At 32.2% G+C, this 20705-nt stretch overlaps 2 protein-coding genes across 5 annotated transcripts in view; one reads left to right on the plus strand and one right to left on the minus strand.

Annotated features, from left to right (window-relative positions):
* Positions 1-20705, minus strand: part of LOC146907126 (G-type lectin S-receptor-like serine/threonine-protein kinase At1g11300) — a 77860-nt gene that overhangs the window by 47216 nt on the left and 9939 nt on the right. The window lies entirely within an intron of this gene.
* Positions 7977-20217, plus strand: LOC146907131 (Sec14p-like phosphatidylinositol transfer family protein). Of its 4 annotated transcripts, none has more exons than XR_015018937.1 (16): positions 7977-8281; positions 9207-9251; positions 9398-9698; positions 10164-10287; positions 10525-10791; positions 10877-10954; positions 14101-14202; positions 14283-14332; positions 14421-14520; positions 14619-14723; positions 14836-14928; positions 16644-16728; positions 18557-18936; positions 19159-19233; positions 19643-19814; positions 19913-20217. XR_015018937.1 is itself a non-coding variant. In XM_085726335.1 (15 exons), exons 4-15 carry the CDS (start codon positions 10231-10233, stop codon positions 19691-19693), a joined length of 1443 nt encoding a protein of 480 aa, XP_085582461.1. In that variant the 5' UTR covers positions 7977-8281; positions 9207-9251; positions 9398-9698; positions 10164-10230; the 3' UTR covers positions 19694-20217. The 4 variants fall into 4 exon arrangements, 2 of the variants coding, with proteins under 2 accessions (XP_085582461.1, XP_085582460.1); XR_015018936.1 differs by having other exon boundaries at positions 10188-10287; XM_085726335.1 differs by having other exon boundaries at positions 19643-20217.

Genomic DNA, 20705 nt, shown 5'->3' on the forward strand with positions numbered 1-20705 from the left:
GTCATCAATGGGAGTGATTGTTTTGCGCTTTCCTTTCATAATTGTTTTTGACACCTCGTTTAAGAAATGCTAAACAGAGAAATAACTGCAATATTAGTCTAATGCGTACTAACATGGATAAGATGTATGTGAATATAGTTACATATAATTAATAAAATGAAGGTAGCATAACTGATTTTAAGCTAAAGAAAATGTACCATGACTTCTAATTTATCTTCTTATTATCTTCCTATAAATTCTAGATAAATGCATGCATGTGCATTATATGTACCCCGTTGACCAATTAACATTGTTGAAACAAATGGAAATTAAGCATCACTCTTGCATGTGCATCTATAGCTAGCACCATTTGACATTGATGTCTTCGAACATTTGGTGCAACTCTCATAATACCATCCAAACTGGTTAGGATTGAATTTAGTTGTTTTCCAAATAGTGATGTAGTATGTATCCTAACACAAATTATGCACATGAAATAAAGAATAATGCAAATATGTATTTTTAATGTGTGCATAAAAAAACTCAAAGCATGTTTATGCATAAAAAAGGCAGACCTTGACTAAGCTTATAAATTCAGCAATTGGCCTAACTTGAGACAGATTGGAAAAATTGTTGTGCGAAGTACGTTGTGAAAAAGTCGAACTCTGACTTAAGTTCTGACTGAAGCCTTGACTCTGAGCTTGAGAAGTGTTAAGGTCACGACAACAATTAAAGAAACATTGTAAAAAAACAATCAAATCATATTGTGAAATAATAAGTTACTCTAACATTGTGTTGTGAAATCATAATGCAAACTTACTAAGTCCTAAACTTCTCAACAACCGGATGCTGTAGGTTGATGAGCAGCCTCGAACCTGACCAATTGTTGCATATATTTGGGTTGTTATTGACTACAAAATGGAAGCAAAGAACTCAAGGTAAATATATGGTAAATGATAAAGCTACAAAGTATTTTTGTTATAGTGTTACATCAACTATATTCCCACTGCATAAAGAAAGACATCTTTCAGGTCATTATCAAACTTATACAAAATCCTATCATCTGATGTTGACAAATTAGAAAATAATATACTATTTATCTTTCAACACAATGTTCGTACACGGTTTCTTTCCAGTCCCAATTGGCGTTGTCTTGACAATCTCATGAAGAAGGCCGATGAATTCTTAAAAATAAAAATTACATCTACAAGAACATTATAATCGGAGAAAACACAGAAATAAATTAAAGTACATAACTATACCATATAAAACGTCAGTTTTGAATTTTCCATCTTGAATTTCCTTAAATGACTTAAAGCGAAATTCATGAGTAAGAATGTTAGTTAACTTGTCATACTTCTGCACCTTTGTACCATAACCAAAAACAACCTTAAAGGGATTAAACGCGATGTCATTATCAAACACATGACAATTATACAAAGTATAAGTCTTGTTTTCCTCGAGCAAAGCCTTCCAATGCTCCAATTCTTTATATCGAGTTATTACATGAACTCGATCACCCTAAATCCGAAAAAAACAAAAAATATAGATAAATCAAAATGTACACTAATAAGTAACATTGATAAATAATAAAGGAAATTACAACAAATCTTAACTAACTCATCTAACCTTTGCATCACAAATAATGAGCTTCATATGTTGATTCTCATTACTACCAGTCACAATCCAAGATTCCAGCACTCCAAATCCTATTTTCCAAATGTCCAAATCATTTTTGAGATCCTTAATGTAGTCATAATCCATTGACTTTGAAAGTTCTATATAGAAATACAATAATACATCATTTAATTTTATTCTCTTTGTTCATTCTGATATTGAAAGAAGCTAACATATTTCTATGTGATCAATTTTTGTATCATCAAATCAACCTGATCTTAAATCCACAATTTTCTGGACCTCAATGATATGACCAAAACAAATTTACACCAATCAACTTTCGTACGGCTCAATGATATAGGAAAGAATAAACCAAATATGAAAACTGTTACAGTTTTAGGATTACTTACAAAAACTAAAATAACTCACATGCATCTATTTTTTTTTTCAACTACAATACCAAAAGCTAAAATAACAATTGTGTGAAAACCTTACCATGAGCTAAAATTCAATCATCATGGCCTCTACTATACTCCACATAACAAAAGAAGATTTTTCTACAGCCATGCAACATAACAATTTATGGTACATAATCCACTAACAATTGAAAAGAAAAAAAAACAAAAAACAAAACCCTTAAGAATCGTGAAAAAATAAAGGCCTTTAAGAAAGAAGCTAAAGTTGTTTGGTTTCTTTATTTTTTTAGTTTTAAAGTTATTTTTAAGTTAAATGTTTTTTGGCAAAATATTGTACAAACTTTAATTTTTTTTTTTTATAGTGTCCGGGGTTCGAACCCCGGACCTGGCATATATTTATGCATTGTTCCTATCAACTAAGATAAACTCATGAGGACAAAACTTTGAATTTATTATGAATTAACATAATAAATAAAAAATGTTTAAAATATTTTCTGAAGATATAAGAATACCATATTTTTGGTGTTTTTCAATTATACTCTATAACAAATTTCGTTATAAGAATACCATATTTTTGGTGTTTTTCAAAAATATAAGAATTTATATTACATTGTTGGTGTAATGGAAACAAATATGTTTAGTTTTTTTAATAAGAAAAAGATATGCATAGTTTGTTACAATATAAAGCTGAAAAAAAAGTATATATATATATAGGTATACTTTTTTTAGGCATCTATAGCTTTTTTGAAGAAATGACATCTACAATTTTACTTTTAATTAAAATCAAAATTTTATAAAAATAATCATACGCATTATGCAACGCCAAAAAAAATTATATGCCAGGTTAAAGAAAGAAAATAAAAATATTTGGTATCATTAAATGACAGCGTGAATAAAAATATTTGTGATGTTGTGATGATTAAACGATATTGAAATTAAATATATAAGTGATAAAAAGATAATAAAATTCCTTTGAAAAAAGGTAATAAAATTAAATGGAACCTCCTTAAAAAAAATTAAATGGAACGGTTCAAAAAAAATTAAATGAAAAAAAATAATGAAATATAATATTAAAAAATAAAAGAAAAGGTTCCCGACGTGAATTGAAAAGAGATGCTTGTGAAATAAATTGTCGAGAAGTAGTTTTTTGAAGTAGCATTCAACAACTTTTGGCCAAAGCTTATTCCATTCAATTTTATGCATTAAAAAAAGTATCTTTTTTAGTAAGTACTTAATTGATATTGTATTTGGCCTAACTTCTCTTTAAAAATGTAGAGAAGTTGAAAAAAAACCCAGGTCAAACGGTATCTTAATCTCCCACAACGGCAGTGTAGAAGCAAAAGAATTTGGGAGAAAAAATTGGAAAATAGTTAAAAATAAAAAGATTATAAAATAGTTAAAAGTTTTTAAAAATTGAAAAATAGTTAAAAAAAATCGGTGAGGTAGCACTCAACCAAGCAACACTAAAAAAATTATAAGCATTACCGTAACAAAATTACAGACAGACGGACATAAAATATTACTCTAAACGTTAATGTGTGTGTGTATATTCGCGAGGTTGAAGAAAGAAAATAAAAATATTTGGTATCATTAAATGACAGCGTGAATAAAAATATTTGTGAGGTTGTGATGATTAAACGATATTAAAATTAAATATATAAGTGATAAAAAGATAATAAAATTCCTTTGAAAAAAAGATAATATAATTAAATGGAACCTCCTTAAAAAATTAAATGGAACGGTTCAATAAAATAAAATAAAATAAAGTTAAATGGAAGGAAAAAAACTTATTGAAATATAATATTAAAAAATAAAAGAAAAGGTTCCCATCGTGAGTTGAAAAGAGGTGCTTGTGAAATAAATTGTCGTGAAGTAGTTCCCAGCGTGAGTTGAAAAGAGGTTCAACAACTTTTGACCAAGGCTCATTCCATTCAATTTTATGCATTCAAAAAAGTATCTCTTTTAGTAAGTACTTAATCGATTTTGTGTTTAGCCTAACTTCTCCTTAAAAATGTAGAGAAGTTGGAAAAAAAGCCGGGTCAAACGATACCTTAATCTCCCACAACAGTAATGTAGAAACAACTGAATTTGTGAGAAAAAATTGAAAAATAGTTAAAAGCATAAAAATTGGAAAATTGTTAAAATTTATTAAAAATATAAAAATTAGAAAATAATTAAAAAAAATTAAAAAATTTGGTGATGGGCAAAATGGGAATTATGGCATAAAAATGATGTGGTGGCACCAACCAAAACAACTAATTTTTAAATTACCAAACTGCCCCTCCTAGGGGCAAAATGGAAAATTCATATGGCATTAATTTTAATAAATGTATGTATATAGATATAGATAATTGAGTTTGTGTATGGGTTAGTAGGGTCCACGAAAGGCTAATCTAACGTGGAGGTCACCCACATATAAGAGCCACCTTAAAAATCATTACACCATCGTGCATCCACATTATTACACCTTGTGGGATCTGGTCCTTAGTTGGGGTGTAGTGGTGTGTCAGCCGCTCCTGTACAGTTTGTCGAGAATGTGTTTTCTTTTTATTTTGGGTGTTTCTTGCCTCTTTGATTTTGGTGGATGTAGCTTGGTTTTTGTGTGTATTTCTTTTTTTGGTGTACCTCTCTTGGGGTCTTTTGTTGCTCTTTTGTTGTACATTTTGGGTCTTGACCCCCCTTATATATATATATATATATATATATATATATATATATATATATATATATAATACTATTTTGCCATTCAAAAAAAAAAATCATCGTGCATCCACGTAACCCACAACAACTAGTCGGTGACATTGGAGAATCACCAAATAGCCCTCTTCCTTGTTTTATTTTAGGGTTAATTAAGTAAATGATCCCTATAAATATTCAGAATTTTGTTTTTAGTCCCTACAAAATAAAATCACACTTTTTAGTCCTATAAAATTTTCCATCAACATTTTTAGTCCGTATAAAATTTTCCATCAGCATTTTTAGTCCCTATAAAATTTTTCCATCAGCATTTTTAGTCCCTAAAATGCTTAAGGAAAATGTCACAGGGACTAAAAAGTGTGATTTTATTTTGTAGGGACTAAAAACAAAATTGTGAATATTTGTAGGGACTAAAAACTTAATTAACCCTTTATTTTAGGTGGTAAAATAAAAAGAAGAAAAAAATATACACAATTTTGTTAAGTATATGATGATAGTTTTCTTTTTATTTGTTATTATTTGTTGAAGGTGAGAATTAAATCCATTATTTCAATTTTATATATACTCTCATCTCAACCATGCAATCAACCTTAAAAGTATACATTTCTTTTTAAAATTATAAATGTTAGTATTATTAGTTTTATACGAGTGAGGATTGAACTCTTGACATTCTTATCAATCCATTTCTTAATCTTTCGTATCAATTATACAGGTAATTTTTTTTATTTAGATATGATATATATTTTATTACGTTTTTATGTGCCAACCTACTTAAGATATCTTCCATTCTCTTTGATGTCGTTGTTTCCATAATTTATTGAAATAAATATCACGTCATTATCAATTGTGTTTAAGCAATTTTTTTGAAGAAGACAAATCAACCAACTGAAATTGGTATCAGAAAGAATTGAACTTAGAACTTTGAGAAAAACACATTCCAATGTCCAAAGACAACACCACTAAAATAAAATATTGTCATCTTATTTATTATTATGTGCGTATCAAACACGTAATCAATGTTTATCTTTCATTATCAAAGTTCATCTTATCATATAATGTATTTGGCACACACTTAACAAAATAAAATATCATCTCCTATTCTTATCAAACCCCATAAGTTCAAATGTTAAAAGATTATTACATTTTTGTTTTGGTGTTAACAGATTGATACAAATGGAAAATGAACGTTAATAATATGAAGTTCGTCTGTGAGAAAAGTATAACATAATCAATAAGTGTTTCATTCAGGAATCGAACTTGGATTCTCTGTAACAAACAAATTATTACATCTATTTCATAATAACTGTCACATTTACACACAAAATAAAAATCAAAAAAAGAATGTCACTTTCAATTTTCAATGTTGTTTTATCTATTTTTTCGAACTCTATCTTCTACTAATATTGTATGCATCATCTTGTTCAAAAAAAATAAAATTGTATGCATCATTCTCAAGTTATTATTTTCACTTTTACATTGATGACCATAAAAATATACTAATAGTTAATAAGAAAAATATTCAATTACACTTTTATTCCTTCTACTTTAATCAAATTCATGAAAATAGTCCTTCCATTTTTACATTTATTGGAATTTTACATTTTGTTTAGATCCATAAAAATATCTGTTCCCTCTGCTTTATCAAATTCATGAAAATAACCATTTTTACATTTATAGCAATTTTAACCACACTTGCTATTTGTTTAGATTCATGAAAATAAACTCCTAAGAATCTATTTGTTTAGATTTTGAAATAATTTATTTAAAAGAATTGTCCTGTTTCTTTTTTTCTTCTTAAGATTTCATGCATCCATGTGAAAATTGGTCGGCATATTATGGGACATGACAGCTCTTCTTATTGTACCTTTTTTGGGTACAACTAATTGTACCTTATTGGATGCAACGTTTAGCTGAAGTTTGTCCGTTTAGTTCAATCTGTTTTCTTAATCATTTCATTATAAAAGAAAGAAGAGATAGATAATCTCTTTAAAAAATTAAAATAAATCTTTCAAAAAAAAAAAAAATTAAAATAAATAAAGCTTAATTGTATCTTTGGTTCTCTATTTCCGTCCAATCCAGTTTTTTTTTTTTTTTGGTTACACCGTCCAATCCAGCTTCAATCCTCGTTTGAAATTCAGTAATTTTTTTTTTTAAAAGAAAATCCAGTATTTCTAGACTCAAGATTGGTGAAAGGACAATACATTACATTATTATATATATAATGGTAGGAGTTTTAAACTTTGAACACTTTATTTATTCTCTTTAAAAAAAGATAAATTTCTATCATTAAATTATTTTAAAAAAATTAAAAAAAAATGATTTTCAAGCTATTTGCGTATTTTGGATTTTATAGAAAGTTTGACAACCGAAATCTCATTTGAATGGACAACATTTGATTGCAGTAACTCTTTACAATACAAAATCATCAACACTATGACTACCGTGTCAATTATTAAAATGAAAAACTTGATTTAACTAGCCACCATAAAACATATCTTTTCTTGAGGAACCATAAAAACATATCTTATTCCTTAAAAAAAACACATCTGGTTAGTGAACAAATCCTAATTTAATCCACTAAAATACCATATTATTAAACTGTACGTCACGTCAAAGTTTAAAATATTAACTTCTACATTAACTTCTTCACTTATATGTATAAATTCTTAAATAATTATTGAGATTTTGTCTATCTAAACAAACATTTCATTATATCAATTATTTTTCATCTTGACAAGTTTACACATTCAAAAAGGTGGAGAATACACTTAATTTCACCAATTTAACTAATCTTTTTCTCCTATAGGCAATAATCATTGAAGATACACTTACTTTATTCATTGAAAATACACTTACTTGATTATAAGTATAAATAAATCAATTTAGACATATCAATATAAATAATTGAATTTTAGACAATTTTTTAATGTGTATCCGAATCATTTTGATTTGGATAGTGACTATACAAGTATTTATCGTTTCTTTAAAAAAAATACAAGTATTTCTCGCCCTCTTCAAGCCTATGTATCAATCAGCCTAACAATTTTGGTAGAGTAGAACTTTAGATTTTAGACTATTTTACCTGATACTCAATTATTTACACCGTGGAACTTTCTTTGTAGAAAAATGAAAATGGTAGAATTTTCAATTTGAAAAGTAAAAAGCACTCAAAAGAAAGATATTTAGAAGCGTGACTGCAGAACAAAAAAAACCAAACTATTTCTATTCCCACCCTTTTTAGCATACAATCCGCCACACTCAATCACCGCCCCAATCCCATTAACAAACTAAACTATCTTACGTACGTCTGCAGTCAAGAACTGCCAGCAAACAAACCACCAACCAACCCAACACCCGCCGTTACCTTCATCGGCCGTTGCACGCCACGCCACTTCTCTTAACGCTTTTGATAACGACACCCCCCCTTCTCTTTCGCGGTTTCGTACCGAATTCGATACTTTGAAACGCGCCATTTCTATTCTATTCTATTCTATTGGATTGGATCTCAGAAAGCGATATATACATTTTACTCTTTTTTTTCTTCTTCTCTCTTCTTCTTGTTCTCTCTTCAGGTATATATATGTATAAAGCGACGCTGTTTTGATTTGTTTTCATGAATGCAATGCTGTTTTTTTCCGATCATGAGTTGATTGATCTGCGATTTTCGGTTAATGCATCTTTTTTTTTTTGTTTTGATCAAGCTTAATTGTGGTTTTTCGATTTCAATCTTCATTGAATTTGGATCGTTTTAATCTTGATTCATATGTTTTTTGTTAATATATTGATTATCTGGAAGTTTTTTTTGGTTTAATTCAGCTTAATTGTGGTTTTTACGATTTCAATTTTTATTGAACTTGGATCGTTTCAATCTGGATGGATTTTTGTGTTTTTCGTTTGATTATGATTTTGTTGATCGAGGTGTTCTAGATTTGAATGAGCTTTGAAATTTGGTTTGTATTTTTGTTCTTTGATCGTGGAATCATCTTTATTTTTATGATTGATCTGAATATGTTAAATTTTGTTAATTTGGGGATTTGATTCAGCTGAATAGTGGTGTTTAATTTTGTTACTGTGTTGAATTCTTCAAATTTAAGTAAACAATTTCTAAATCCACCCCCCAAAAAAACGCGGAGGTTTACAGGAATCGTGTTTTCTGATATTTCAGTAAACAATTTCTAAATCCGCCCCCAAAAAACGTGGAGGTTTACCGGAATTGTGCTTTCTGATAATTTAAGTTAACAATTTCTAAATCCGCCCCCCAAAAAACGCGGAGGCTTACCGGAATCGTGCTTTCTGATATGCTTTCTGATATTTAAGTATTAATTATGGAATGTTAATAATTTCTCTAGAGTCTGCATTTGTCCATAAGGGATTTAATTTAGTTTAATCCAGCTGAATATGCTGCTGTGTTATGCTTGAATTACGTGTAAATGAAATGTTACGTTTTTATTCATATATTCCGTTATTAAATGTAGTTCTTGCTTTCTTTTGATGCAGAGGTAATTGAGGCGCGAATTGTTTGCGTCTTGAATATAATGCAAGGTACAAAGTCTAAGACTTATTGCGTGTGTGAGTTTTAGTAGTGTTTGTTTTCATCTACAGACAAAAAAATGAAGTCTTATTTGATATTGAGATGTTGATTTGATTGTACTAATATTTGTTACGGCGACTGATGATTCTGGTTTTAGGAGAGGGATTAATAGTTCAAGAAGATGAGAGGAGTAGAAGTTTGGAGCCTGAAACCTCTGAGGATGAGTGGCGGAAGTCTCGAGCTAGATCTCTTAGGAGAAGAGCAATGACTGCTTCAACAAGGCTCACTTATAGTCTCAGGAAGCGTAATAAGCGAGTAGCGGATTATCAATTTGATTCAATTTTTATAGAAGATGTTCGGGATGCCAAAGAGGAAGAAGCCGTGAATTCGTGTAGACTGGCATTACTTACAAGAGATCTGCTTCCAGATTCCCATGATAATTATCACACAATGCTGAGGTAATTCGTCTGACTGAAGTTGAATTTACTTCTCATTTGGTAGCTCAATTTTATCACTTCAAATAAATGGAAATATCATTGGTTATGCTTATTGGATCTCATTGATTATTTTATTTTACGTTAATCATGGAGAATTAATCACACAAAGGTGCAACCTGAAGCACATTTCTGGAGAGACATTGTAGTTTCTGCCTCTCTTCAATATGATTTTTCTTTCAAATTGGAGTATTTTTTATTTTTTTTCGATAGAAAGTATCCTTCCTTTTTTACCCTAGGATTGGAAAACAATTTAATTTAATGAATTATTTATCGAGATTGCCGTTCTTTGATATTTTAAAACTTTTTCCAGAAACTTCTGTCAAGGAGAATTGATTTTTTTTAACAAGGCGAGTAGAATTGATAAAAATTATATTTTATACTAGTTTTGTGCAAAACGAAATTCTTTACACATGTAGTATATTACAGGCTGCTGCTGGTTTAATGCTGCAGGTTTCTGAAGGCCAGAAAGTTTGACATTGATAAAACGGTCCAGATGTGGGCAGATATGCTCTATTGGAGAAAGGAGTATGGAGCAGACTCTATTTTACAGGTAAAGTTTGGTAGTAGTTGGTTTTCCCTTTACTTAATAGGGAAGCTAGTCTTTACTTATTTGTGCACAGAGATTGTAAGAGCTTATTTGAGTTTTCAACTCGAAACAGCCACCCAAAGCAAGTAGTTGTAGTGAGGGAAAATCTAACAGGAGATTTTTCCAAATATTATATGTTTGATTAGGAATTATTTTACTCTTTTCATCTGAAGGAACACTAAAACAATAAATAATATGTAGGATTTCGTATATAAGGAGTTTGAAGTGGTTCAACGTTATTACCCTCATGGTATGCATGGTGTGGACAAAGAGGGGCGGCCAGTGTATATTGAGAGACTTGGCAAAGTTGATCCCATCAAGTTGATGAATGTCACCACAATAGATCGATTTTTAAGATATCATGTTCAGGGATTTGAAAAATTGTTTCAAGAGAAATTCCCTGCATGTTCTATAGCAGCAAAGCGGCACATAGATAAAACAACTACAATAATTGATGTGCACGGCGTGGTAAATTCTATGCTTATAACAACATTACAGAATAGCCTACACTCAGTCGAAATCGAAGTTTATTGTTACTTTCTATATTTTTCAGAATTGGTTGAGCTTTAGCAAAATTGCACATGAACTTGTTATGCGCATGCAAAAAATTGATGGCGATAATTACCCTGAGGTAACTAAATGTTGTAGTATGTTTCATTTGACTTGCTAAGAACATCATAGTAGTGATCTTTTAAATTGGCAATCTCAATTATTCAATTCCGAGATTCTTAAAATGATAAAGAAGAAAGAAAGTATGTGTAGAAATTACTCTATAACTTTAGAGTTATATTATTTCAATGAAAACGGTGCTCCTTTTATAGGAGAGAATACAACTAATCAACTCCTTAATCTAAGGTGTGATATAAGGAAAAATAAACAACTATTAAAATAGAATAATAATAAAAGGAAATATTATATATTTCAACACCCCCCTCAAGTTGGTGCATAGATATCAATCATGCCCAACTTGCTTATGAGATGCTCAAAACTTGTCCTTGCTAAGCTCTTGGTCAAAATATCAGTTGTTTGTTGATTTGAAGGCACAAAAGGTAGACAGAGTATTCCAGAATCCAATTTCTCTTTTATAAAGTGATGATCGATTTCAATATGCTTTGTTCGATCATGTTGAATTGGATTATGAGCTATACTTATTGCGGCCTTGTTGTCACAATATAATTTCAATGGAAGTTCTACTGTCATCTTTAGCTCCTTTAGAACTCGATGAATCCAAAGACCCTCACAAATTCCTTTGGCCATTGATCTAAACTCAGCCTCTGCACTGCTTCTTGCAACTACACCTTGCTTCTTACTTCTCCAAGTTACCAAGTTTCCCCACACGTAGGTACAATATCCTGAAGTCGACTTTCTATCTGTAATGGATCCTCTCAATCAGCATCAGTAAAAATAGCCACATTTCTATCATTGGTTTTGCCAAAGAATAGGCCTTTTCCGGGGGCAGCCTTCAAATATCTCAGAATTCTATAGACGGCATTAACGTGTTCTTCATAAGGGGCATGCATAAATTGACTGACAACACTAACGGGGAAAGCAATGTCAGGTCTTGTATGTGCCAAGTAAATCAATTTCCCAACTAACCTTTGCTATCTTCCTTTGTCGAGGTTCAAGTTTAATAGCACATTTAATAGCACGAGGTTCAAGTTTGCCTATTTGTTTGTGTTCATGGACAAATGCAGTGCATCCGAATATTTTTAGAGGCAAATTGTCTGAAATAGGGGCGGTTGGAAAGAATTTTAAAAAGGTTTCGAGAGGAGTCTTAAGGTTTAAAACACGAGATGGCATACGATTTATTAAATGTGCAGCAGTTAAAACAGCCTCACCCCATAAGTATTTTGGAACTTCAGTGGAAAAAAGTAAGGCTCTAGCCACTTCAAGAAGGTGCCTATTTTTCCTCTATGCGATTCCATTTTGTTGGGGTGAGTTAACACATGTACTTTGATGAACTATCCCATTTTCCATAAAAAAGTTCCCTAAAACTGTGTTAAAATATTCAGTTCCATTGTCAGTTCTGAAAACTTGTATAGTGGAATTAAACTGGGTCTGCACTAATTTAATAAAATTCTTGACAATTTGTCCTACCTCAGATTTTTCTTTTAATAAATATACCCAACAAAGTCTAGTATGATCATCAGTAAAGGTGATAAACCATCTTTTGTTGGATAAAGAATTAATCTTATTAGGCCCCCAAACATCACTATGAATAATAGAAAAAGGTTTTGAAGGTTTATATGTTTGGGCAGGAAAAGAACTTCTGTGATGTTTGACAATTTCACAAATTTCACATTGAAAAGAAGAAAAATCCTTACCAACAAACAAGTTCGGAAATACAGTTTTTAAATATTTGAAACTTGGGCGACCCAATCTTAAATGCCACAACATAACATCATCCTTATTATTTGAAACAAAAAAGGATTCAGAGAAAGAACTTATTTGTCCAAGTTGATGTCCAGTTTCAAGTTCATCTTCAAGGTAGTAGAGTCCTCCATTCTACTTAGCACTGCCAATCGTCTTCCCCGAGATTGAATCCTGAAACAAACAATGAGTATCAAAAAAATGAGTTTGACACTAAGAAGAGTTAATAATGGAGAAATAATGACAGAACCTTTTCCTGCCACGGCTGAAAGAGAACCATCGGCAATCTTAATTTTTAAATTACCTGCACAAGGACTATATGATGAAAACATACTGGACTCTCCTGTCATATGATCGGTAGCACCTGAATCAACAATCCAACTACGACTTGGTTTGACACTAAGAAGGGCTGACTCTATAAAATTACCTTTTTGGGCAATGGAACCGAAAGAAAACATACGGGAAGTAGTTTGAGACTCAAGAAGATTGTACAGTTGTTCATTGGTGGACGGAAGTGAGTTTGAGGAAGACTGCTGCCCATGATCAAAAGTGGCTTGGAATGCACGACCTTCGGTTGACGAGTTGAAAATTGTCTTACCCATCATCACCCTTTGCCGCGCCTTCTCTCTTCGGGTCTTTGATTTATTCATCCCCTTAATTTTCACTGTTTGATCCGACTCAAACACTTCAAACTACAATTTTGAGTTTTTTTTCCCTCTCAATGAATAGTGACGAGTGAACAGTAACCACGTATGAACAGTGTTGCTGAGATGAATAGCAGCCGCGTGAACAGTACGCGCGGTATGAACAGTGTCACGGTGAACAGTACTTGCTGGATATGAAAACCCAGAAAAGAAAAAAAATTTAATGATGGCGGCTAGGGTTTATGCGGAAGCAAATCCCCAAAAATTCGGGGGCTCTGATGCCATGTAGAAATTACTCTATAACTTTAGAGTTATATTATTTCAATGAAAACGGTGCTCCTTTTATAGGATAGAATACAACTAATCAACTCCTTAATCTAAGGAGTGATATAAGGAAAAATAAACAACTATTAAAATAGAATAATAATAAAAGGAAATATTATATATTTCAACAGTATGCAAGTAGTTTCTATTCATGATAGCTAAAAAATGCAATTTTGTACAAATTAGGGTTGTATGTTTCTATGTTCCTACTAAGTTCAGTGTTCGTGTTTCTTTTGTCATTATACAATTCATATTTGTCATGCATATGTTGACATGGGTGCATGCATGTATGTGCACTCAAATACAATGTCAAAAAGGAACCTGAATTAGGGATAGAAATCATACAATGCATTGTACCCTTACTGCAAAATGAAAGTTGCATTTGGTAATTTTGGTATACAGACATTGTGCACTTCTGAATGTGCTCTTCTTTTTCCAGACATTAAACCAGATGTTCATTGTCAATGCTGGTAGTGGGTTCAAGCTAGTATGGAATACAGCAAAAGGATTTCTTGATCCGAAGACCACAGCCAAAATAATTGTATATACTTTCTTTCTGTGCTTTGATTTGACTTTAGAAAGGAATGAGAAGAGTCTAAATGATTCATGCTGGATTTACAGGTTTTGGGCAACAAGTTCCAGAGCAGATTGTTAGAGGTTATAGACTCATGGTTTGTGTTGTTTTTTCACTGTCTCAGCTAATTAACTGCTTCTATGTCTGCAATAATGAATATTTTACAAGCATTTCATTTTGAACAGCCAACTTCCTGATTTTCTGGGTGGAAGTTGTTCATGCCCAAATGATGGAGGATGTCTTGGATCTAACAAGGGACCTTGGAATGACCCTTCCATTTTGAAAGTATGACATCATTAGGAGTCTTGCTCCTGCATTTGTTTGAATTCTATCAAGAATTACTGCTCAAACCTACAGCTAATACTCCCTTGTGCTATGTACAGTTGTTAAACTCTAGAGAAGCAACAAAGCCAACGAAATTTGGAAGTTCTTCTGTTGCTGATAGATTAGACACCGAGTCATATCCTAGCATGGTCACTCATAAATTGGTTAAGTTTGAGTCCCGTCTTCTTTTTTTCTTTTTTTTTTGTCCAGTTCGCGAGTCACAATCGTGCTGTTTTTGCATGATGTGAAGCTTTACTCATGACTATTTCTTCACAGGTTACAAGCACTGAAATATCTGAACCTGGATCAACATCAGAAGCAACATTGATTCCTTCAACCTTTGTGCAATCAGTTCCTTCTAGCGAGAATGTGAGCTGTCTTTCTATTTTCTTGTTCAAGTGTTTTATCTTTATTTACATGTAGAAGTTATAGGGTTCAGGTATAGAGAGTAGAAAAAGGATACTAAGAATTATAAAATTGGGGAAATGCTGGAATCAAATTCTTTCCAAATACTCACTTGTTGGGAGAAGTTTATGTGGGTCCCATTCCATATTTGGTGGGACAAACTACCATATTTGTGGGACCCACATGAATTTCACCAGAGAATGAAGAATATGTTGGATGGTGTTGTTGTTAGCATTTTTCATTTATATCATATAATGTGAGTGGTATGCTGCATTTTATTATAGAAGACAAAGTATTAATCTTTATTTTTTCCAATTCTACTGTTAATCCTCTTCAATTAATCATGATATTTAAAGACATGAAAATCAATCCTAAGAGAGTAAGAGGTAACTTGTTAAAGAAATATGTAAATGGTATGCTGGCAAATGTTAAATATTTTATGATGAAGTAATAATTTGATATGTTTTTCTAGACATCCTCTAACAATACATCTCTCATGATATTTATGAAACCTGGATACTAACATGAACACCAAATAAAACACCGACACATGCAATGTCTAAAATATAGGACATACACTCACATGCATATACATGTAAATATAGGAAGCGTAATGGTAGTGATCATGAGCGGAATTAATCTCGACCGTTCACTTGTAGTTGTATGGTGAAGCTTATCTCCTCACATATACATATACCCACTTCATACAACAACAACTAAGCCTTATCCCACTAAGTGGGGTCAGCTACATGGATCAAATTACTTCATAGTGTTCTATCAAAAACAATATTTTGAGCACATAGGTACCATAATGTAAAGGGTGTGTGTAAAAGAAATTTGACAATCAGTCCATATTTGCTTAATTTTGAAAGTAAAGGATTTGGTTTACTCGAAAAATATTTGAGGTCCAAAATCACACACGCTACAAATTAGAAGGATCAAAAGTGTTATTAAAAACATTTTTTTTTTTCTCTTGGAACATTGAGCTTTCACATTTCATTTTTATCTAGAGTTTCTCTAAATAAAGTAGATAGTTAGTGAAACACTTCATGTGTTCCATCCACACTAGCTAAAGTCTGTCATTTTTGTCATGAAAATATTGGTCGGGATACTTTTGTTGCGAAATTAAAAATTTGAGGATACTAACACCAAGATAAAGAAGTCAAACATAATTGGAAGTTTGTATAATATTTAATTTTTTTCTTAAATTTTAATAAATTGGCAGGGAATGTGAGGCCTTTTTTGGCCCTACACCAACTTCGGCTTCCATAAAGGTTGATGGAAATATGATCGTCAAATACCATAGTTACCAAATTTTGAACTTAATGGAAACAACGAAAAAGTTTTGGAAGAAAATAAAACTGAAAGTCAATATAACCTTCAATATTAAATAGATAGTTAAAATTCAGTTTTCTGTAAAAAAAATAAATAAAACTGGTGTACGGGGAAATTTTTATGAATTAAAGTGGCACAATAGGCCTTTTACGACTGTCCTCAAGGGGACTCGAACTCAACACCTTGAGATTACAAGGCTAGGCTCTAACCACTGAGCTAGCACCTAAAGTGTAATTTTCAGTCATTTGTATATTTACAGTTTTGCATAATATTAGTTTATATTGTCACATTGTTTATAATATTGAATAACTGCAACTCATGTATGATATGGAATTATATTGCAGAAAAGGATGAGAGACCGTGCACCTATCTGCAACCTAGTTGAGGCAAACAATAATGCCAAAGAAGTTGGTGATGTTGATTTACCAAGTACGTCATCCAAAATCATTCGTATTATAATTATGGATTATTATTTTTTTTTGACTAAAGGTTTGTGTTTTATTATGTTAAGTTCCCAAAATATGGTAAAGTTTGGTTTTAGTTCCTAAACTTTAAAAAATATATATTTTTTGTCCTTTATTTCTTGAAATGTACTATTCTTGGTCCACTGCTCCTTCTTTTGAACTTTGCCTTATTAATTTTTGACGTTTCAAATGGAGTGCCACCTTAGTTTATTCACATAGCCAAAAATACTTATTGGCTGCAGATGTGTTTAAAAATGCCTCCACCTCACCAGTCCAAGTCATTTCTGCAATATACCCAATTGAAAATGAAACCCTACTCTGCCTCGTTTGTTTTCCTTCCTCGTCGATCCAACAGAATCCTAATGCCGACACTCCTTACCCGTCAGAGTTTGCGCAGGCCCAGCAGTGATAGAATCACCAGTTTGAACCCCCATTGGATCAATATTCTCAATTAAACAAATAATAACTACATTATCAACTAAATCCCTCTTAACCCTAAGCTCATAATCTTTCTAGTCAAAGAATTTCAATCAAAACTTGATTGGTGATGTTAACACCCAACCTGGCTTAGAAAATTTCCACCGAACCTTTTCTTGTGGAGGTCGGACTCCCGACCAACAGAAACTGTCCAATTTTGTTGTTTACATGGAGGCACTCTTTGAGGTTGGTTCTAATACCAGAAGGTGGGGTTTTAATCCCATTATTCGTCTTGGTTTGTTTGAACAAATTTTTGTCCTCATCTTTCTTAATGGCTCTGAGTTTCTCCCTAATGAGCTCCATTTCGTATTTCTACAATGTGTCGCTCTCTGCAAATGCCACGATGAAATTGAGTGTTGTCTGGCAACCCATGGTTGGAAAAAGGACGCCGATCGCTTTTATTCGAGAACCTGCTCCACCAAATGTCACGGTCATGATATAGGTCCTGCCAGCCATTTCGTCATCACATCGTTTCTTTCATTCTGGGGAGACAAGGTTTGAGAATTAGTGTCCTTTCCCAACATTTGAAAACAATGCGGAAATACACTTCCCAGTTCCCACCTAAGCTTTGACCAATGTTTGTTAAATCGACGAGGAAGAAGAAACAACCTATGAAGAAGACGAGTTTCATTTTCAATTTGGTAAATTGGGGAAAGAATGTGGCTTGGTGCGGTGGAGATGTTTTAAACACATCACCAGTCCACATATATTATTTTCCCAAGTGTACAGGTCAGAGGTGTTACTCCATTTGACACTGAGCTGTTAATGAGTTGAATTCCACAACGAGAACAATAAATAGTGCATTTTAGGAAATGGAGGAAGAAAATATATTTTTTGAAGTTCAGAGATTACGACTGTACTTCATATTCTGGGAGACTAGTAATTAGTTAACCCTTTTACCTTATTTAGCAGATGATGCTCTTGTTATGTGCTCTATACCTCATAGCTATCTTTTTTTACATGACTTGAGTATGGAGAAAATGAAAGGAGGAATTTGATGTTGTTCAAATTTAAAATTTATTTAGAAAACTATTTCACTTGGTCCAGTCTTAACCAAGTCATGTGACACATGTTCCTAAGGCCGCCATATTTTCAGAACAGAATGGAAATTATGGCTTTATATTTCATTCTGTGCCAGAGACTTTTCTTTGGAAGTTCAGTTTTTATGCTCTGGAATATAGTATTCTTTGTTGCTTAAGTGACCTTATCTTACAACTTCATTAACTGTTTGAGCCACATTGACTTGTTTCCTTTTCTAGTTACAAGAATTCCATATCCTGCACTAATTATACTTTGAAAAATGGTGCATCTGATAGGTGGTTCAAGCAACAATATTTCAAGACAACCAAAGAAGCTAATTTCCTATGTCAGGAGTACATTGGATCAAATCATAGTCAGAGTGTTAGCTTGTATATATGCAGTATTTGCAGCACTTGGAAATTTTTTTGTGGTTCGCTCTGCCAACAACCAACCAAGAAGGCATCAGAAAATCCAGCCAGTGGAATCCAGCTCTCTCAATCAATTAACAACCCCGGATATAAAGGAGCCAATTTGGCAGAGGTTGCGGGATTTGGAGGCAGTAGTGACTGAGATGGCTAATAAACCGAGAACAATTCCTCGTGAGAAAGAGGATATTCTTCAAGAGTCGTTGAGTCGTATAAAAGGAATAGAATTTGACTTGCAAAAGACAAGGAAGGTAGTGCCAGTCTCCTGTGATTAAGTTGATCCCTTTGAAGGACATAGTCCCTCCGGAATGAAATATAAGCAAAAGTGGTGGTTGAGAAGTCAGTGTATGTGGTTAAGAATTTCGTCCACATACATACTTTTCAAGTCCTTTTTGCTTATATTTCATTCCGGAGGGAGTATTGTTTAAAGAATTCACATTACTGTGTTGATTGAGTTTGCTTCTTCATTTTAGGCACTGCTTGCAACTGCTTCAAAGCAAGCTGAGCTTGCTGAGTCACTGGAAAGCTTAAAAGATAACAAATTTGATGTAAGTCGCTATTACCTCTCATCTCCAGTTTGAAAACTTAATGCATAAACTTCGTTAATCAAAATAGACTGTTTTATAATGTATGCAGTGCATAGTGCATACCTTTATTTTCATTTAATGCAGAAATTCATAGAACTCCACTTGGATTTATTTTTTTAACATTTATATCAAAATTGTCATGAGCTAATGAAGAAAACTCATCATATTTGCACTGTCAACCTTTCTGCAAAGCTGGTTGCATTTCAATGTTTTACTTGATTTTTTTTAAATGTCCTATCTCATATCATATGGTATTGGTTAATATATTTTTAGATGTTACAGTCTTAAATAATTTTGTAATACTTTTTTCCTACCAGAATTTCATTCTTTGTTTGTGTGTACTGATAATGATAACTTTCTAAAAATACAGGGGACAAAATCATGTTGGCCTAAAAATAGTAAATATGCCCCTGGAAGATGAGTATACCTATTTACATCATCAGTTTGCAAAGCTTGCCTGTATATTGTTTTTGATACTCTGCGGCTGAATTACTACCGGACCTAAACTTCTCTTGACTTATATAAAGGATTTACTCTCATAGGTAACTTTACTTCTGTGATATATCCACAGGATTTTGTACTCACAAACACACATACCCTGGAAGAAATGGAAGTATCTTGTAATACCCATTCTTTTTAGGTTTGAGGAATGAGATATGGGGATTAGACAGCCCCAATCTATTCAAGGCAGCAAGAAGTTTTTATGAGGGCTCTGGATCTCAATAGGTATTATCACGTCAACCACATTGTTTTCTTACCACATTTCCTGTACAGAGAGTACATAGCTACAAAAAATGCTACTGAAATTCAGATGTATTTATTTTAATACTAGTATCATTTATATGCAAAAAAAAGGGAAACTTTTTCAGGTGATACATAATCCATAGTGAGTGTTGTACTTTACCTTGGACTTCATGAATATATCTTTCTGTTTTCTAGTGTTTATTTTCTTCTAAGAGATTTCCATAAGCACCATGTTGTTGCTAATACATCCCCACGAGGAAGCTATGTTTTAATTTCTTATCTATATATTATCTTCTGAGAGTTAATTTTGAGACTGTTTATAACTCGCAGAAGTTAACATCTGAAACTTATAAAAACATGTTTATTTATATGTTTGAAGTGTCAATTCTGTAAGTTTTTTTTTTGGTTATTTGAAAAATTCCCCCGTTTTTTTTATATCTTCGAACTTACAAAATACAATCAAAATAAAGTAAACAAGTGTCATTGTAGGGATACATCAAATCTTCTGAATTGTCGCCTGCAAACGACTACATATCATATATTTACTAAATGTGTAGATGAAGTGAATCAATAAGCAGTAGCATACACCATACTAGGGATAGACAAACGGACCGGTTTGGGCATGTTTGGGTTTGAAACCTCAACCCAGCGCAACCTGTGGTTGGTCGGGTATAAGTGTGAAAAGAGTG

Source organism: Medicago sativa, chromosome 7 (genome assembly GCF_051527215.1).
Source record: "Medicago sativa cultivar Bolivia chromosome 7, Bolivia_mono, whole genome shotgun sequence".
In the NCBI taxonomy this organism is placed as follows: domain Eukaryota; kingdom Viridiplantae; phylum Streptophyta; class Magnoliopsida; order Fabales; family Fabaceae; genus Medicago; species Medicago sativa.